Raw genomic sequence first — 15000 nt, forward strand, 5'->3', positions numbered from 1 at the left:
AAGGGTGGTATAGAAGGTTGGAAGATTAGTAGAAAGGGGGAGATTAGTGGAAGGTTGGAAGAGTAGTAGTAGGGTGGAAGAGGTAGTAGAAGGGGGGAAGAGGAGTAGAAGTTTTGGAAATAGTAGAAGGGGAAGAGTATAGAAGGGGGGGAGATTATGGAAGGGGTGTAAAGGTATAAAGGTTGGAAGAGAGTAGAAGGAGGAGGAAGGGGTAGTGAAGGTTGTAAGTGTATAGAAGTGGTGGAAGATTATGGAAGTTGGAAGGGGTAGTAGAAGGGGAAGGGTTATAGAAGTTTGGAAGACTTAGTAGAAGTGGGGAAAGAGTAGGGAGGGTTGGAAAGTTAAGTGGAAGGGGGAAGAGGTATAGAAGGGTTGGAAGATAGAGAAGGGAAGATGGGGGTGAAGGGTAGGAAGAGGGTATAGAAGGGGGGATGAGGAAGTAGAAGGTTGGAAGAGGTAGTTAGAAGGGTGGAAGAGGGAGGGTGGAAGGTTGGAAGAGGTGGAAGAAGGGTGGAAGAGTTAGTGAAGTTGGACAGAGTATAGAAGGGGGGAAGAGTTAGTGAAAGAGTTGGAAGAGGAGTAGAATGGTTGGAAGGTTTTTAGGAGAGAGAAGGGGAAGAGAGTTGAAGAAGGTTGGAGAAAGAGTAGAAGGGGGGAAGGGTTAGAGGGGTGGGAGAGAGGAAGAAAGGTTGGAAGAGGTAGTAGAGAGGAAGGGAAGGAGATTGGAAGAGTGGAAAGGGAGTGGAAGAGGTAGTTGGAAGGGGGGAAGAGGGGGTGGAAGGTCTGGAAGATAGTGGAAGGGGGAAGGGAAGTGGGAGAGGAGATTGGAAGACGCGGAGGAAGTAGAATTTGGAAGAGTATGGAAGGGGGAAGAGTAGTAGAAGGTTGGAAGAGGTATAGAAGGGGGGAAGATGGAGTGGAAGGTTGGAAGAGTGGTAAAGGGGGAAGGAAGATGAGAGGTGAAGGTTGGAAGAAAGGAGAAGAGTATTAGGAGAGGAGGAAGAGGTTGGAACTAGGTTGGAAGTGTTTTAGTAAGTGGTAAAAGAGTTAGTGGAAGGTTGGGAAGAGGTAGTAGAAAGGGTGGAAAGAGTTAGTAAGAAGGTTGGAAGAGGGGAAGGGAGAGGAAGGTAGAGGAAGGTTGGAAGAGGGGAAGGGAGAGGAAGGTTGGAAGAGGGGAAGGGAGAGGAAGGTTGGAAGAGGGGAAGGGAGAGGAAGGTTGGCAGAGGGGAAGGGAGAGGAAGGTTGGAAGAGGGGAAGGGAGAGGAAGGTTGGAAGAGGGGAAGGGAGAGGAAGGTTGGAAGAGGGGAAGGGAGAGGAAGGTGGAAGAGCCGGAAGGCGAGTGGAGAAGAGGAAGGTTGGAAAGAGGGGAAGGGAGTGGAAAGGTGGATTAAGAGGGGAAGGGGAAGTGGAAGGTTGGAAGAGGGGATGGCGTGAGGATGATGGAAAGGGGGGAAGGGAGAGGAAGGTTGGAAGAGGGGAAGGGAGAGGAAGGTTGGAAGAGGGGAAGGGAGAGGAAGGTTGGAAGAGGGGAAGGGAGAGGAAGGTTGGAAGAGGGGAAGGGAGAGGAAGGTTGGAAGAGGGGAAGGGAGAGGAAGGTTGGAAGAGGGGAGGGAGGGGAAGGGTGGGGGGAGGAAGGTTGGAAGAGGGGAGGGAGGAGATGATTATAGAGGGGGAAGGGAGAGGAAGGTTGGAAGTGGGGAAGGGGGAGAGAGGAAGGTTGAAGAGGGGATGGGAGAGAGGAGGTGGATGGGGGATGGGAGAGGAATAGCGTGGTTGGATTGAGGGGAAGGGAGAGGAAGGTTGGAAGAGGGGAAGGGAGAGGAAGGTTGGAAGAGGGGAAGGGAGAGGAAGGGAGAGGAAGGTTGGAAGAGGGGAAGGGAGAGGAAGGTTGGAAGAGGGGAAGGGAGAGGAAGGGTGGAAGAGGGGAAGGGAGAGGAAGGTTGGAAGAGGGGAAGGGAGAGGAAGGTTGGAAGAGGGGAAGGGAGAGGAAGGTTGGAAGAGGGGAAGGGAGAGGAAGGTTGGAAGAGGGGAAGGGAGAGGAAGGTTGGAAGAGGGGAAGGGAGAGGAAGGTTGGAAGAGGGGAAGGGAGAGGAAGGTTGGAAGAGGGGAAGGGAGAGGAAGGTTGGAAGAGGGGAAGGGAGAGGAAGGTTGGAAGAGGGGAAGGGAGAGGAAGGTTGGAAGAGGGGAAGGGAGAGGAAGGTTGGTAGATGGGGAGGAGGAGGAAGGTTGGAAGAGGGGAAGGGAGAGGAAGGTTGGAAGAGGGGAAGGGAGAGGAAGGTTGGAAGAGGGGAAGGGAGAGGAAGGTTGGAAGAGGGGAAGGGAGAGGAAGGTTGGAAGAGGGGAAGGGAGAGGAAGGTTGGAAGAGGGGAAGGGAGAGGAAGGTTGGAAGAGGGGAAGTGTGGAAAAGTGGAAGGGTGGAAAAGTGGAAGTGTGGAAAAGTGGAAGTGTGGAAAAGTGGAAGGGTGGAAAAGTGGAAGGGTGGAAAAGTGGAAGGGTGGAAAAGTGGAAGTGTGGAAAAGTGGAAGTGTGGAAAAGTGGAAGTGTGGAAAAGTGGAAGGGTGGAAGGGTTTGAGGATGGAAGGTGGAAGAATGAAAGGGTGGAAGGGTTTGAGGGTGGAAGGGTGGAAGGGTGGAAGGGTGGAAAAGTGGAAGGGTGGAAAAGTGGAAGGGTGGAAAAGTGGAAGGGTGGAAAAGTGGAAGTGTGGAAAAGTGGAAGTGTGGAAAAGTGGAAGAGTGGAAGGATTTGAGGGTGGGAGAATGGAAGGGTGGAAGGGTTTGAGGATGGACGGGTGGAAGGGTGGAGGGGTGGAAGGGTGGAAGGGTGGAAGGATGGAAGGGTGGAAGGGTGGAAAAGTGGAAGTGTGGAAAAGTGGAAGGGTGGAAAAGTGGAAGGGTGGAGGGGTGGAAGGGTGGAAGGGTGGAAGGATGGAAGGGTGGAAGGGTAGAGGGTGGAAGGGTTTGAAGGTTGAAGGGTGGAGGAAGGGTGGAAGGATGGAAGGGTTTGAGGGTGGAAGGGTGGAAGGGTGGAAGGTTGAGGGTGGAAGGGTGGAGGAAGGATGGAAGGGTTTGAGGGGGTGGAAGGGTGGAAGGGTTTGAGGATGGAAGGGTGAAGGGTGGAAGGTTGGAAGGGTTTGAGGGGGGAAGGGTGGAAGAGTGGAAGGGTGGAAAAGTGGAAGTGTGGAAAAGTGGAAGTGTGGAGGAAGGGTGGAAGGTTGGAAGGGTGGAAAGGTGGAAGGGTTTGAGGATGGAAGGGTGGAAGAGTGGAAGGGTGGAAAAGTGGAAGTGTGGAAAAGTGGAAGTGTGGAAAAGTGGAAGGGTGGATGGGTGGAAGGGTGGAAGGGTGGAAGGGTAGAGGGTGGAAGGGTGGAAGGTTGGAAGGTTGGAAGGGTGGAAGGGTGGAAGGGTGGAGGAAGGCTGGAAGGGTCGAAGGCTGGAAGGATTTGAAGGTGGAAGGGTGGAAGGATTTGAGGGTGGAAGGGTGAAGGGTGGAAGGTTGGAAGGGTGGAAGGGTGGAAGGGTGGAGGAAGGGTGGAAGGGTGGAAGGGTGGAAAGGTGGAAGGGTTTGAGGATGGAATGGAAGGTTGGAAGAGTGGAAGGGTGGAGGAAGGGTGGAAGGGTGGCAGGGTTTGAGGGTGGAAGGTTGGAAGGGTGGAAGGTTGAGGGTGGAAGGGTGGAAGGGTGGAAGGATGGAAGGGTAGAAGGGTGGAAGGGTGGAAGAGTAGAAGGGTAGAAGGGTTGAAGGGTGGTAGAATGGAAGGGTGGTAGAATGGAAGGGTGGAAAGGTGGTAGGGTTGAAGGGTGGAAAGGTTGGAAGGGTGGAAGGGCGGAAGGGTGGAAGGGTGGAATAATGGAAGGGTGGAAGGATGGGAGGGTGGAAGGGTGGGAGAGTGGAAGGGTGGAAGGGTGGAAGGGTGGGAGGGTGGGAGGGTGGAAGGGTGGGAGGGTGGAAGGATGGAAGGGTGAAAGGGTGGCAGGGTGGAAGGGTGAAAGAGTGGAAGTCTGGAAAAGTGGAAGTGTGGAAAAGTGGTAGTGTGGAAAAGTGGAAGGGTGGAAAAGTGGAAGGGTGGAAAAGTGGAAGGGTGGAAAAGTGGAAGGGTGGAAAAGTGGAAGGGTGGAAAAGGGGAAGGGTGGAAAAGTGGAAGGGTGGAAGAGTGGAAGTGTGGAAAAGTGGAAGTGTGGAAAAGTGGAAGGGTGGAAAAGTGGAAGGGTGGAAAAGTGGAAGGGTGGAAAGGTGGAAGGGTGGAAAAGTGGAAGTGTGGAAAAGTGGAAGGGTGGAAAAGTGGAAGTGTGGAAAAGTGGAAGTGTGGAAAAGTGGAAGGGTGGAAGGTTGAAAGAGTGGAAGGGTGGAAGAGTGGAAGTGTGGAAAAGTGGAAGTGTGGAAAAGTGGAAGGGTGGAAGGATGGCAGGGTTTGAGGGTGGAAGAGTGGAAAAGTGGAAGGGTGGAAAAGTGGAAGTGTGGAAAAGTGGAAGTGTGGAAAAGTGGAAGTGTGGAAAAGTGGAAGGGTGGAAAAGTGGAAGTGTGGAAAAGTGGAAGTGTGGAAAAGTGGAAGTGTGGAAAAGTGGAAGTGTGGAAAAGTGGAAGGGTGGAAAAGTGGAAGTGTGGAAAAGTGGAAGTGTGGAAAAGTGGAAGTGTGGAAAAGTGGAAGTGTGGAAAAGTGGAAGTGTGGAAAAGTGGAAGTGTGGAAATATGTGCTTGCATGTTCTTTGTTTTGCAGTTAAGAAATTCCGGTGAATGTTTGTGTATACACTTTTGCATGATGCTCAACATTGCTGGTTTACGTCTTTGATATATGATGAGATTATGACAATAGCCTAAACTATTTCTGTTGCACTTGATATCAAATGAATACCGTGCATATTGCATGGGAATTGCATATGAGAGGCTCATTTGCATAGACAAGAGAAGTTAGTGTCAAATTGTAAGGCACGAGTTAAAGCTCTTAGTTGAAAGAGAGAGAGATAAAGAGAGAAAGAGGAAGAATTTAAAGAGAGAAAGAGAAAAATTCATTTTGGCTTCCTTTTCTCGCTAAATTGGTTGAGCACACACACACACACACTCACACACACACACACACACACACACACACACACACATACAAACACACACACGCACACATACAGACACACACACATACAAACACACAAACACAAACACACACCACACACACACACACACACACACACACACACACACACACATACAAACACACACACGCACACACACAGACACACACACATACAAACACACAAACACAAACACACACCACACACACACACACACACACACACACACACAGTCCTCATCTCACCTCAGAGATCCTTATGAAAACAGTGCGTCGCCATCCCCGAAAAAATGTAAAGTCAAAATGATAATGATAATGATAATAATAATAACAGGGATAAAAATCACAAAGATAATAACAGTAATAGTAGTGATCATAATAACTGCAAAAACAATAATAAAGGAAAGTATTTCTATGCCATATAATCCGTCCATAATCGTCAGGTGAAGAGATTCTTGTGGATGGATACTCTAAACATATATCTACGACTTACGTGGTTAATTAAAGGTCGTTGTGTATATTCTATTTTTAATCACATAAGAATTTATGAATAGATATATTTGAATATCTGCTCGATGTAGTGTTATGATTATAAATATATGTACAGACGCGAGTGTAATTCACCTGTGTGTAATAAAAGTACTCAGCTGTTTTCCTTTGTTTTGGTCTTTTTTTTTTCACTTATGGGTACATCATGATTATTGCCTATATAAAATATCTTATTCTCTTTGGATGCAACTACTCTCCACAAAATGCAGAAGATAAGATTGACTTGTTGTATGAATTCTTTCGTCGTCTCTCTAAGTTTCATTTCCAAAAACAGATGATAGTTTTTGTTAACGGCCACAAGGAATTTTTTTTTGAGATACATAACGGATTTTTTTTTTTTTTTTTTTTTTTTTTTTGAGAGAGAATAATTTTCTAGTTGTATGGAGTGAGGTATATATTTAAGATATTGAAGTACGCAGTTCTTGATTTCTGTTGTTTTGATATCTCTTGCAGCTTCTCATTACTCATTTTGAAAACCAAGTTCATTTCTGCAGTCGGAATACTAGCATCATTTCTGTTCATTGGAACATCTCAATGTTCAAAACCTTATTTTACTATTCTTTGTAAAAAATACATGTCACACTGATTCTAATTTCTGTATATCATTATTACTTAGTTAACAAGCTTGGATAGAGTAGAGAAGACGGCTTCGATTACACGCTTCAGGAGTTCGGCTTCGAGTTCGAAGATTTATTCGTTCAATTCCAGCTTCTGTTTAATATGTCTGATAGTAGTAATTGCCCTCGTGGATAGTGATTTCAAGATGGCAATTAACTTTATCTAAGATGAACAGTTAACTTTAGTTCTAATTCTAAATACCTTGAGTTGCATATTTCTGTCGATGTGATCGTGCGCTACTCGCAAGTCAATCATGCATAGATGGTTGTTTTCTATGTATATCTTATGACCTCATGCACAATAAATATTGCATCTGTTGTTGATCGATTTTCCTGAATCCAATGATTTTTTTCATTAGATTGCTCATCCAATTGCTTGCAAGAGTATTTTGAAGATAACGAAGGACATTAGTCTGGATAAGAACTCATGACAAAGATAAAACGATTGTTCTTAGTGAGACTCTTTAAGTTATTATACCTAAAATTTCTGATAATGTTAGCTGGAAGAAGATTGCATTTATTATTAAGTTTTAGTTGCACTGCATTGATTTTGTCTGTTCCTTAACGTTTATCATTTCTTTAGTAGGCTAATGTTTATGCACAGTTCTTCTTTATTTGTTTATTTATCTTCGTTTACTATTCAAGGCTGCAAAATAAGTATATGATTTAAACAACCCTTTCAAAAGTAATAAATCGTTTTGGTTTCTGAAGGTGCGGACATATGCATATATATTTAAGGCTAATCAAACATTGGTGAGTTTTCTCTCCTTTATCAAACTAAATCTCGTGTTCTTGTTTTCGAAGAATAATACTAGATTACAATTGCTTTATATATTTTTCTTTTACTTCATATATATTCTGGCTATAAAATATAATCCTCTGTGATATGTTACCTTTACCTATAGATATACAGTTGCCATTATTACTTTGGCATTGTGTAAGGCATACTGCTCTCCTCTGGGTATTAAAGCATTGGGATATTAGTATTGCATTTATCTGGATATATATATATATATATATATATATATATATATATATATATATATATATATATATATGAATATGTATATATATATGAATATATATATGTATATATATATATATATATATATATATATATATATATATATATATATATATATATATAATATATATATATATATATATAATATATATATATATATATATATATTATATATATAATATATATATATATATGTATATATATATATATATATATATATATATATATATATATATATACATATATATATAAAAGCATATAACATAACATAGCATCCTAGTATCTTAGTTGAATCTTTATAGGTTGCGATCCTACTTGCATGCTATTGAATCACACATCTACATTGCACTACTGTACTTTCTTTCCACTTCCAAGCGGCTTAATAGATGGTGTTCTGACAAAAACTTTACATAGTATTCTTGCCATGGTTAACTAGTACAGTGAATTCTTAAATAGTATATATGCAACAGAACGAAAGAAAAAAAAGAAAAGAAAGAAAGATGTTGGACCTGAAAAGTGTGTAAGGCTATTAGTTAGTGTAAGTGAGAATATTAAAGCTTTGATGACGGTTTGGAATAAAGTAATAATAATAATAATAATAATAATAAAAAAAAGAGGGGAGGGTTAAAGAAGGTGGGGGTGTAGGGTGTGTGTGGGGCGTGGGGTGTAGGGGTGGTGTGGGGGTGTAGGTTAGGGGGGGGGGGCGCTTACATGTAAGGAGAGCATCCGTTCCAAGTTACTTCAGCATCACTCCACCTAAGGGAAAAAGAAAGATAGTAATAATACATATAAAAGAAATGCTTTAAACTTTTAACTTTTAACTGTTTCTCATGTTATCTAAAAGAAAATCATTGAAGACAAGAATAAAAGAAAATCGAAAATTATATAAAACTCCTTAACAAAAAACAAACAACAACAAGGAAAAACGACGTCGTAAACACCGAAAACTAAAATTATTTTAATGATACTTTGATAAGAGTAACTCCCAACCATCAATCCATTCCTTCTCCCCTTTAAAGACAACAACAACAACAAAAACATCAACAACAGCAGAAGCAACAACAAAAACAGCAGCAGCAAAAACAACAACAACAACAAAAATAACTTTAACAGCAGCAACAACAACAGCAAGGGTGCCCCAGGGCCAGACGACATTCCACCAACATTCCTAAAAGCCCTGGGTGCAAAGGCCCTTGCAGAGCTCCTGGACATCTTCAACTCTTCCCTCGCCTCAGCAGATTTTCCCCAGATATGGAGGACAGCAACCATCATCCCTCTGCTCAAGGCGGGGAAACCAGCAAAGGAACTTGCCTCATACCGACCTATAAGCCTGACCTCCTGTGTAGTAAAACTGATGGAGAGAATGATGGCAAATCGGATATACCACCTTGCAGAGGCAAATGGCCTGTTCCACAGACTACAAGCCGGATTCAGGAAGGGGCGATCCTGCCAAGACCAAGTCCTGAGACTAGTCCAAGCTATAGACGATGGCTTCCAGATGAGACCAGCAAACAGGACCGTAATGGCTCTCCTAGACCTAAGCAAAGCCTATGACAAGGTCTGGCGGGAAAAACTTCTCCTTGAACTACACCAAAAGGGCATCCCAAAGACCCTCCTGAAATGGCTATCTGCCTTCCTAAAGAACAGATTGGCTCGAGTGAACTACAACAACACACTTAGTAAGCTCCACATCATCAGACAAGGACTACCCCAGGGATCAGTCCTGGCCCCCCTTCTATTCCTGTTCTACATCGACTCCCTGGCACGGCGACTGCCAGAAGACACCATCAACTCTTTGTTTGCTGACGACATTACCATCACGGGATCTGGCAGCACACCCCAACAAGCCCAGCACAACTGCCAGCGAGCTGTGGACACTGTGGTGAAATGGTGCAAGGAATACAAGATGGTTCTCAGCGACAAGAGTACCAGTTCCTTCTTCTCAACATCAATCAATGAAGCTAGTTGGCAACCCACCATCAAACTAAGAGAAACAACCCTCAAGTTTGACCCAACACCACGCCTCCTAGGAGTAATCCTGGACCGGCAACTAACATTCAGCCCCCACGTGAAGTCCGTCAAAGAGAGAGTCAACTCCAAATGCAGGGTCCTTGCATCACTAAGTAACACTAGCTGGGGGTGGCGAAAGAACAGCCTGTTGAAGGTGTACAATACCCACATCAGAAGCGTGCTAGACTATGCTGCCCCGTCATGGCAACCGTGGATCTCTGACACCAACAGGAAGGAATTAGAGATCCTCCAGAACAAAGCCCTACGACTAGTCACTGGCCAGTACCGATCAGCCCCACTGGAGGCTATCAGAGCAGAAGCCGGGGTCCCAAGCTACACCACCCACTCAAAACACTTAATCCTTACAGCAAAAGAGAAGGCACGGAGATCACCTGCAGATCACCCAAGCAGACTAGCCATCGAAGGAGAGGTACGACACCGGCTCAAGCGTGAGAACTTCAGAACAATTTCGTCTAACTTGGACAGACATCTCCCACCAGCCTTTGAAACCCGATTACCGCTCCCCAATGAAGCCCAAAGCCCTTGGTCCAGAAAAGGACAGAACACCAAAATTTTCCCGACACTGCCGGGAAACCACACCAAAGCTACACTACCCCAGGCAGCCCTCACAGACCTCGCTATCGAAACAATCCGGAACCACCATCCAGACATCACAATCTACACTGATGGCCCGTAAGGGTGGCAACGCCATCGTCGCTACGACTGACGACCCGGAGGACCCCACAATAGTAGAAACAATCCAGAGAAAAGGACGACAATTTACCTCATCATTCGAGGAGGAGATGGCGGCAATGATCACAGCGACAGAATGGATAGAGCAACACCCTGAACACCGGAAGGTCCTCATATGCACTGACAGCAAGTCACTCTGCGATAACATGGCAAGCCCTGCTCCGGCTCTCAACGTCGAGAGAATACGAGCAGCGCTGGAGGACTGCAGTTCCACCGTATCAGTGCAATGGATCCCCAGTCACGTGAACATCCCCGGAAATGAAATTGTGGACACTGCAGCGAAGGAAGCAGCCTCTCTTGACCCCACCCAAGAGGAACAAGAGCCAATCTCTTTCGCAGCCGTGAAGGCACACATCCGACGGGAGATCCAAGACCCGCCTATAGCCCACGAACGGACAGCACAGACCTACAAAGGCTACACTACTGACAAGGACAAGGAAATCAGGAGCCGTGCGGACCAAGTCGTCCTAGCTCGCCTAAGATCGGGTCACCACAAGAACTTGCGGGCCTACCAACATCGTATTGATGAGTCCGTGGACCCGACTTGCCCGCACTGCCCCGACAAAGATCACACCCTTCAACACTGGTTGACGGAGTGTGACAGAACAATGGGGGAAAGACAAAGGATATTCGGGACTCCTTCTCTGACGCTCGACATCCTGTCGGAGAACCCGCCTGGAGTGGTGGAGCTGGCGAGGAGAACGCTCCTCGGCTCCCCCACCCTATAACAACAACAACAACAGCAACAACAACATCAAACATCAAACAAGAGCAACAGCCACAACAACAAAAAATAACAAGAGGAACAACAACGTCACTACCACCACCACCAACACAATCACCACCAACTACAAAACCACCATCACCACTAACCACAACAACGCCAACACCATCACCACCAGATACAACACCACCATCACCAACAACAACAACACCATCACCACCAACTACAACAACGTCACTACCACCACCACCAGATACAACACCACTATCACCACCACCAACACAATTACCACCAACTACTAAACCACCACTACCAACAACAACAACACCATCACCACTACCAACAACAACAACGTCACCACCACCACCAAATACAACCATGCCAACACCACCACCACCAACAATAACAAATACAACAACGCCACACCATCACCACCAACTACAACAACGCCAACACCATCACCACCAGATACAGCACCACTATCACCACCACCACCACCAACTACAACAACAACAACACCATCACCACCAAATACAACAACGTCACCACCACCACCAAATACAACAACGCCAACACCACCACCAACAACAACACAATCACCACCAACTACAAAAGCACTATCACCACTAACTACAACAACGCCAACACCATCACCACCAGATACAACACCACCATCACCAACAACAACAACACCATCACCACCAATTACAACAACGTCACTACCACCACCACCAGATACAACACCACTATCACCAACACCAACACAATTACCACCAACTACTAAACCACCACTACCAACAACAACAACACCATCACCACTACCAACAACAACAACGTCACCACCACCACCAAATACAACCATGCCAACACCACCACCAACAACAACAACAACAAATACAACAACGCCACCACCACCATCACCACCAACTACAACAACGCCAACACCATCACCACCAGATACAGCACCACTATCACCACCACCACCACCAACTACAACAACAACAACACCATCACCACGCAATACAACAACGTCACCACCACCACCAAATACAACAACGTCACCACCACCACCATCACCACCACCACCATCACCACCACCACCATCACCACCACCACCATCACCACCACCACCATCACCACCACCACCATCACCACCACCACCATCACCACCACCATCACCACCAAAAACACAATCCCCACCAACTACAAGAACCACAAACTTACTTGGTATGGATAATGTTTTCGAGAACAGGTGTACTATACTCGTCATTCGCGCTGCTATTTCGAGTGTCAATAGTCACGATAGTCGATTTGTTTTGGTTGTTGGCCGAGGAGTAGTAGTAGAGGTCGAATCTGAAAGGGAAATATATCCATTTAGGTCGATGATGATGTGGTTATGGCGGAGTGAAAGCCGATATGAAAAAAAAGGAATGAGTTCGTAAGCAGTCTGAAGTTTGGATGAATGAAAGACTGGGAGGAAGTAATTGTTTGGAGTGTGAGCTCAGTTGAGTGGATGATGATTGGAAGAAGTATATCAGTCTAAAGTTTGAGTTTTGTTGAGTGAAAGACTGAAAGAAGGAAATAAATCAGTCTGAAGTGAAAAAAAAAAATTAAAAAATAGAAGACTAAAAACCTGATAGAAGGGGGAGAAGGAGTAGAAGAAAAACGATGAAATGTAAAAAAAAGAAGGAGAAAAATAAAAATAAAAACGAAGAAGAAGACACGAAGAAAAGAAAGAAAAGAATAAGCATTAGTAAAAGAATAAAAGAAAAGAACAAGAAAGCGAAGAAAAAGAAAGAGAAGAAGAAGCAGAAGAGGAAAAAAATATAAAAAAAGAAGAAGAAGAGGTAAAGAAGAAGAAAAAGAAGAAGAAACAGAATCCGTTACTTTGTTCTCTACCTCCCTACCACCCTACCTTTTAATGTAAACCTCTTCCATTATGGCAATAACTTTCACTGTAACAGTCGTTACTTACGAATGAAAATGGATCATTTATCAAGAAAAAATAACTTATTTATCTATCGTTTGACAAACATCCTCAGCAGACACACATGATTTACACGTCTGAATTGAATAATTAAATCAAATCTTGGCATACGAAATAATTATCTACTACCTATCATACATTTTATCCACAATTATCATAACGAAAAACATAGGTAAGAGGATCAACGAAACCCTCTACCACTCACCTGTTTTCAGCATGATAATCCCTTAACAGCTCCCGATTGGGGTTGAAAAGGACCCCATACGAATCATCACTGCGCACAACCCATATCGGAAGCGTAGGGGTCTTGAGCCGTGACCCCACATTCACGGGCCACTTGTTTTCTGACCTCTGCCACACCAGGTGACCTACCTCGGCCCGCTTCAGCACGCCCGTCTTGGGTTTCGACTGTAGGAGGTCGAAGGAACATTTTTGAAGATGGTGGCTTATCGTGGGTACAGAGGGGGGTATATGCAAGGTGTTTGTAGTTCTGAATTATTGCGTCACACTCATTACCATAGGTAAAACATACATGTTTCGCAAATTCTCAAGACTTAAACTCTTTCCTAAAACAGTTATATTTTCTTTCTCCTTTTATAAAGAAACGGGACCTTGTAAACAAGAAGTGGAATATCTATTTGTTCTTTTTCTAAACCAACCAACTATTCAACTTATTTTGCTTTTGCTTCTGTCCCTTCATTCACTCTTTCTCTTATAAATCTCTTGTTTCTGCCCTTTCTTTCTTTTTTCTCTTTTTCCACCTTCTTCCTCTTTTACATCTGTCTTTATACCCTTTCCTTCTCATTCTCTCTATCTCTCTCCTTCTCTTCCTCCACCTCCATCTCTTTATCATCTACCCTCCCTTCATCCCTTCTTTTCTCTTCCTCTATCTCCCTTTCCCCTTCTTCCCTCCCTCTATTTCCTCTTCTCCCTTCCCTCACTCCTTCCATTTCCCCCTCCTCCCACTCCTCTCCTCTCCCCCCTCCCTTCCCCTCCCTCTCACTCCTCTCGTCTCCCTCCCACCACTCCTCCACCCTCCCTCCCACTCCTCCCCTCTCCCTCCCTCCTACCCTTTCCCTCCCTTCCTCTTCACCCTTTACTCCTCACCTCTCCCACCCTCCATTCCTCCCTCCTCCCTCCTTTTCCTATCTCCCTCTCCTGCCTCACCCCCCTTCCTCCCTCCCTCCTTCCCTCCCTTCTCCCCCCTAACAATACATACCATCGTGTCCTCAGTACCCTCATATATAATCCCGTTATGCAAGTACGGTGTTGCTCGGCCAGTCAGGATGAGGGAGGCGAGGATAGGGTGTATGTGTCCATTGGGTTGTAGCAGGCTCTCCTTCACGTCGACCATGTCTTCCATCACCCTGGGGCCAGAATGAGGGAAGAGAGATGACGATGGTGGATAGGATGGTGGGGAGGGATGGAGATGGTGAGTAGGAAGATGAAGGATAAGGATGGAAGCGATGGATAATGAGGAGGATGACGAGTAAGTGTGGAGATAAGGGATTAGTATGAGGATGAATGAATGATGAATCGATGATGAAATAAGATAAATGATAGTTAATAATGATGAGTAATCATGGTGCTGATGAATAAGGATGAAGCTAATGAATAGTCATGAAGAAGATAAGTTGGTGAATAAAGATGGATAAAAATTCCATTATATCTATTTTTTTTTCTCTCACTATAGATGAAGGATGAAGCTGATGAGTAAGAAATATGGATGAAAAGTAATAATTCATATATATATATATATATATATATATATATATATATATATATATATATATATATATATATATATATATATATTCTACTCTCTCATTTCCCCTTTTTCATTATATTCACTAAATCTAAGAAAAGCTGGAAATGACATTTTTTTCATCATATAATAAGGTATATTTCACTGCCTAAATACAATTCCTGTGTAAAGAAAACTGCAGTTGGTGTATAGTTATTTCATTGATAGTTTTTTATAAAATAGATAAGGATCTAGATGTATAAAAAGACAAATAACCTTTTAAATAGACAGATATGTGGATATATAAAGAGACTGAGGGATAGATGTTATATATATATATATATATATATATATATATATATACATATATATATATATATATATATATATATATATACATATATATATAAACATTCACAAACTCACAAATAGATAGTTTGATAGATGAATACAAAAGTGGATAAACAGCGATAGTTAATAAAAAAGATACAGGCATCTATCTATCGAAATCTCACCTTTTGAAACCTCG

The 15000-nt window shown here is 44.1% G+C and overlaps 1 protein-coding gene across 1 annotated transcript in view; it reads right to left on the reverse strand.

The window, feature by feature from the left end:
- Positions 1–11960: 11960 nt before the first annotated feature.
- Positions 11961–15000, reverse strand: part of LOC122254088 (inactive ubiquitin carboxyl-terminal hydrolase MINDY-4B-like) — a 17858-nt gene continuing 14818 nt past the window's right edge. Inside the window, exons 6-9 of the mRNA XM_086554735.1 lie at positions 14987–15000; positions 13947–14094; positions 12933–13135; positions 11961–12093 (exon numbers count right to left, since the gene is read on the reverse strand). The exon at positions 14987–15000 is cut by the window's right edge and continues 57 nt beyond it. Of these exons, the coding sequence (XP_086410861.1) occupies positions 11961–12093; positions 12933–13135; positions 13947–14094; positions 14987–15000 (498 nt within the window). The remainder of the gene's footprint in view (positions 12094–12932; positions 13136–13946; positions 14095–14986) is intronic.

The sequence above is a fragment of the Penaeus japonicus genome, unplaced genomic scaffold, assembly GCF_977035675.1.
Source record: "Penaeus japonicus unplaced genomic scaffold, GWHDUDI00000001_assembly GWHDUDI00000030, whole genome shotgun sequence".
NCBI classification, from domain to species: domain Eukaryota; kingdom Metazoa; phylum Arthropoda; class Malacostraca; order Decapoda; family Penaeidae; genus Penaeus; species Penaeus japonicus.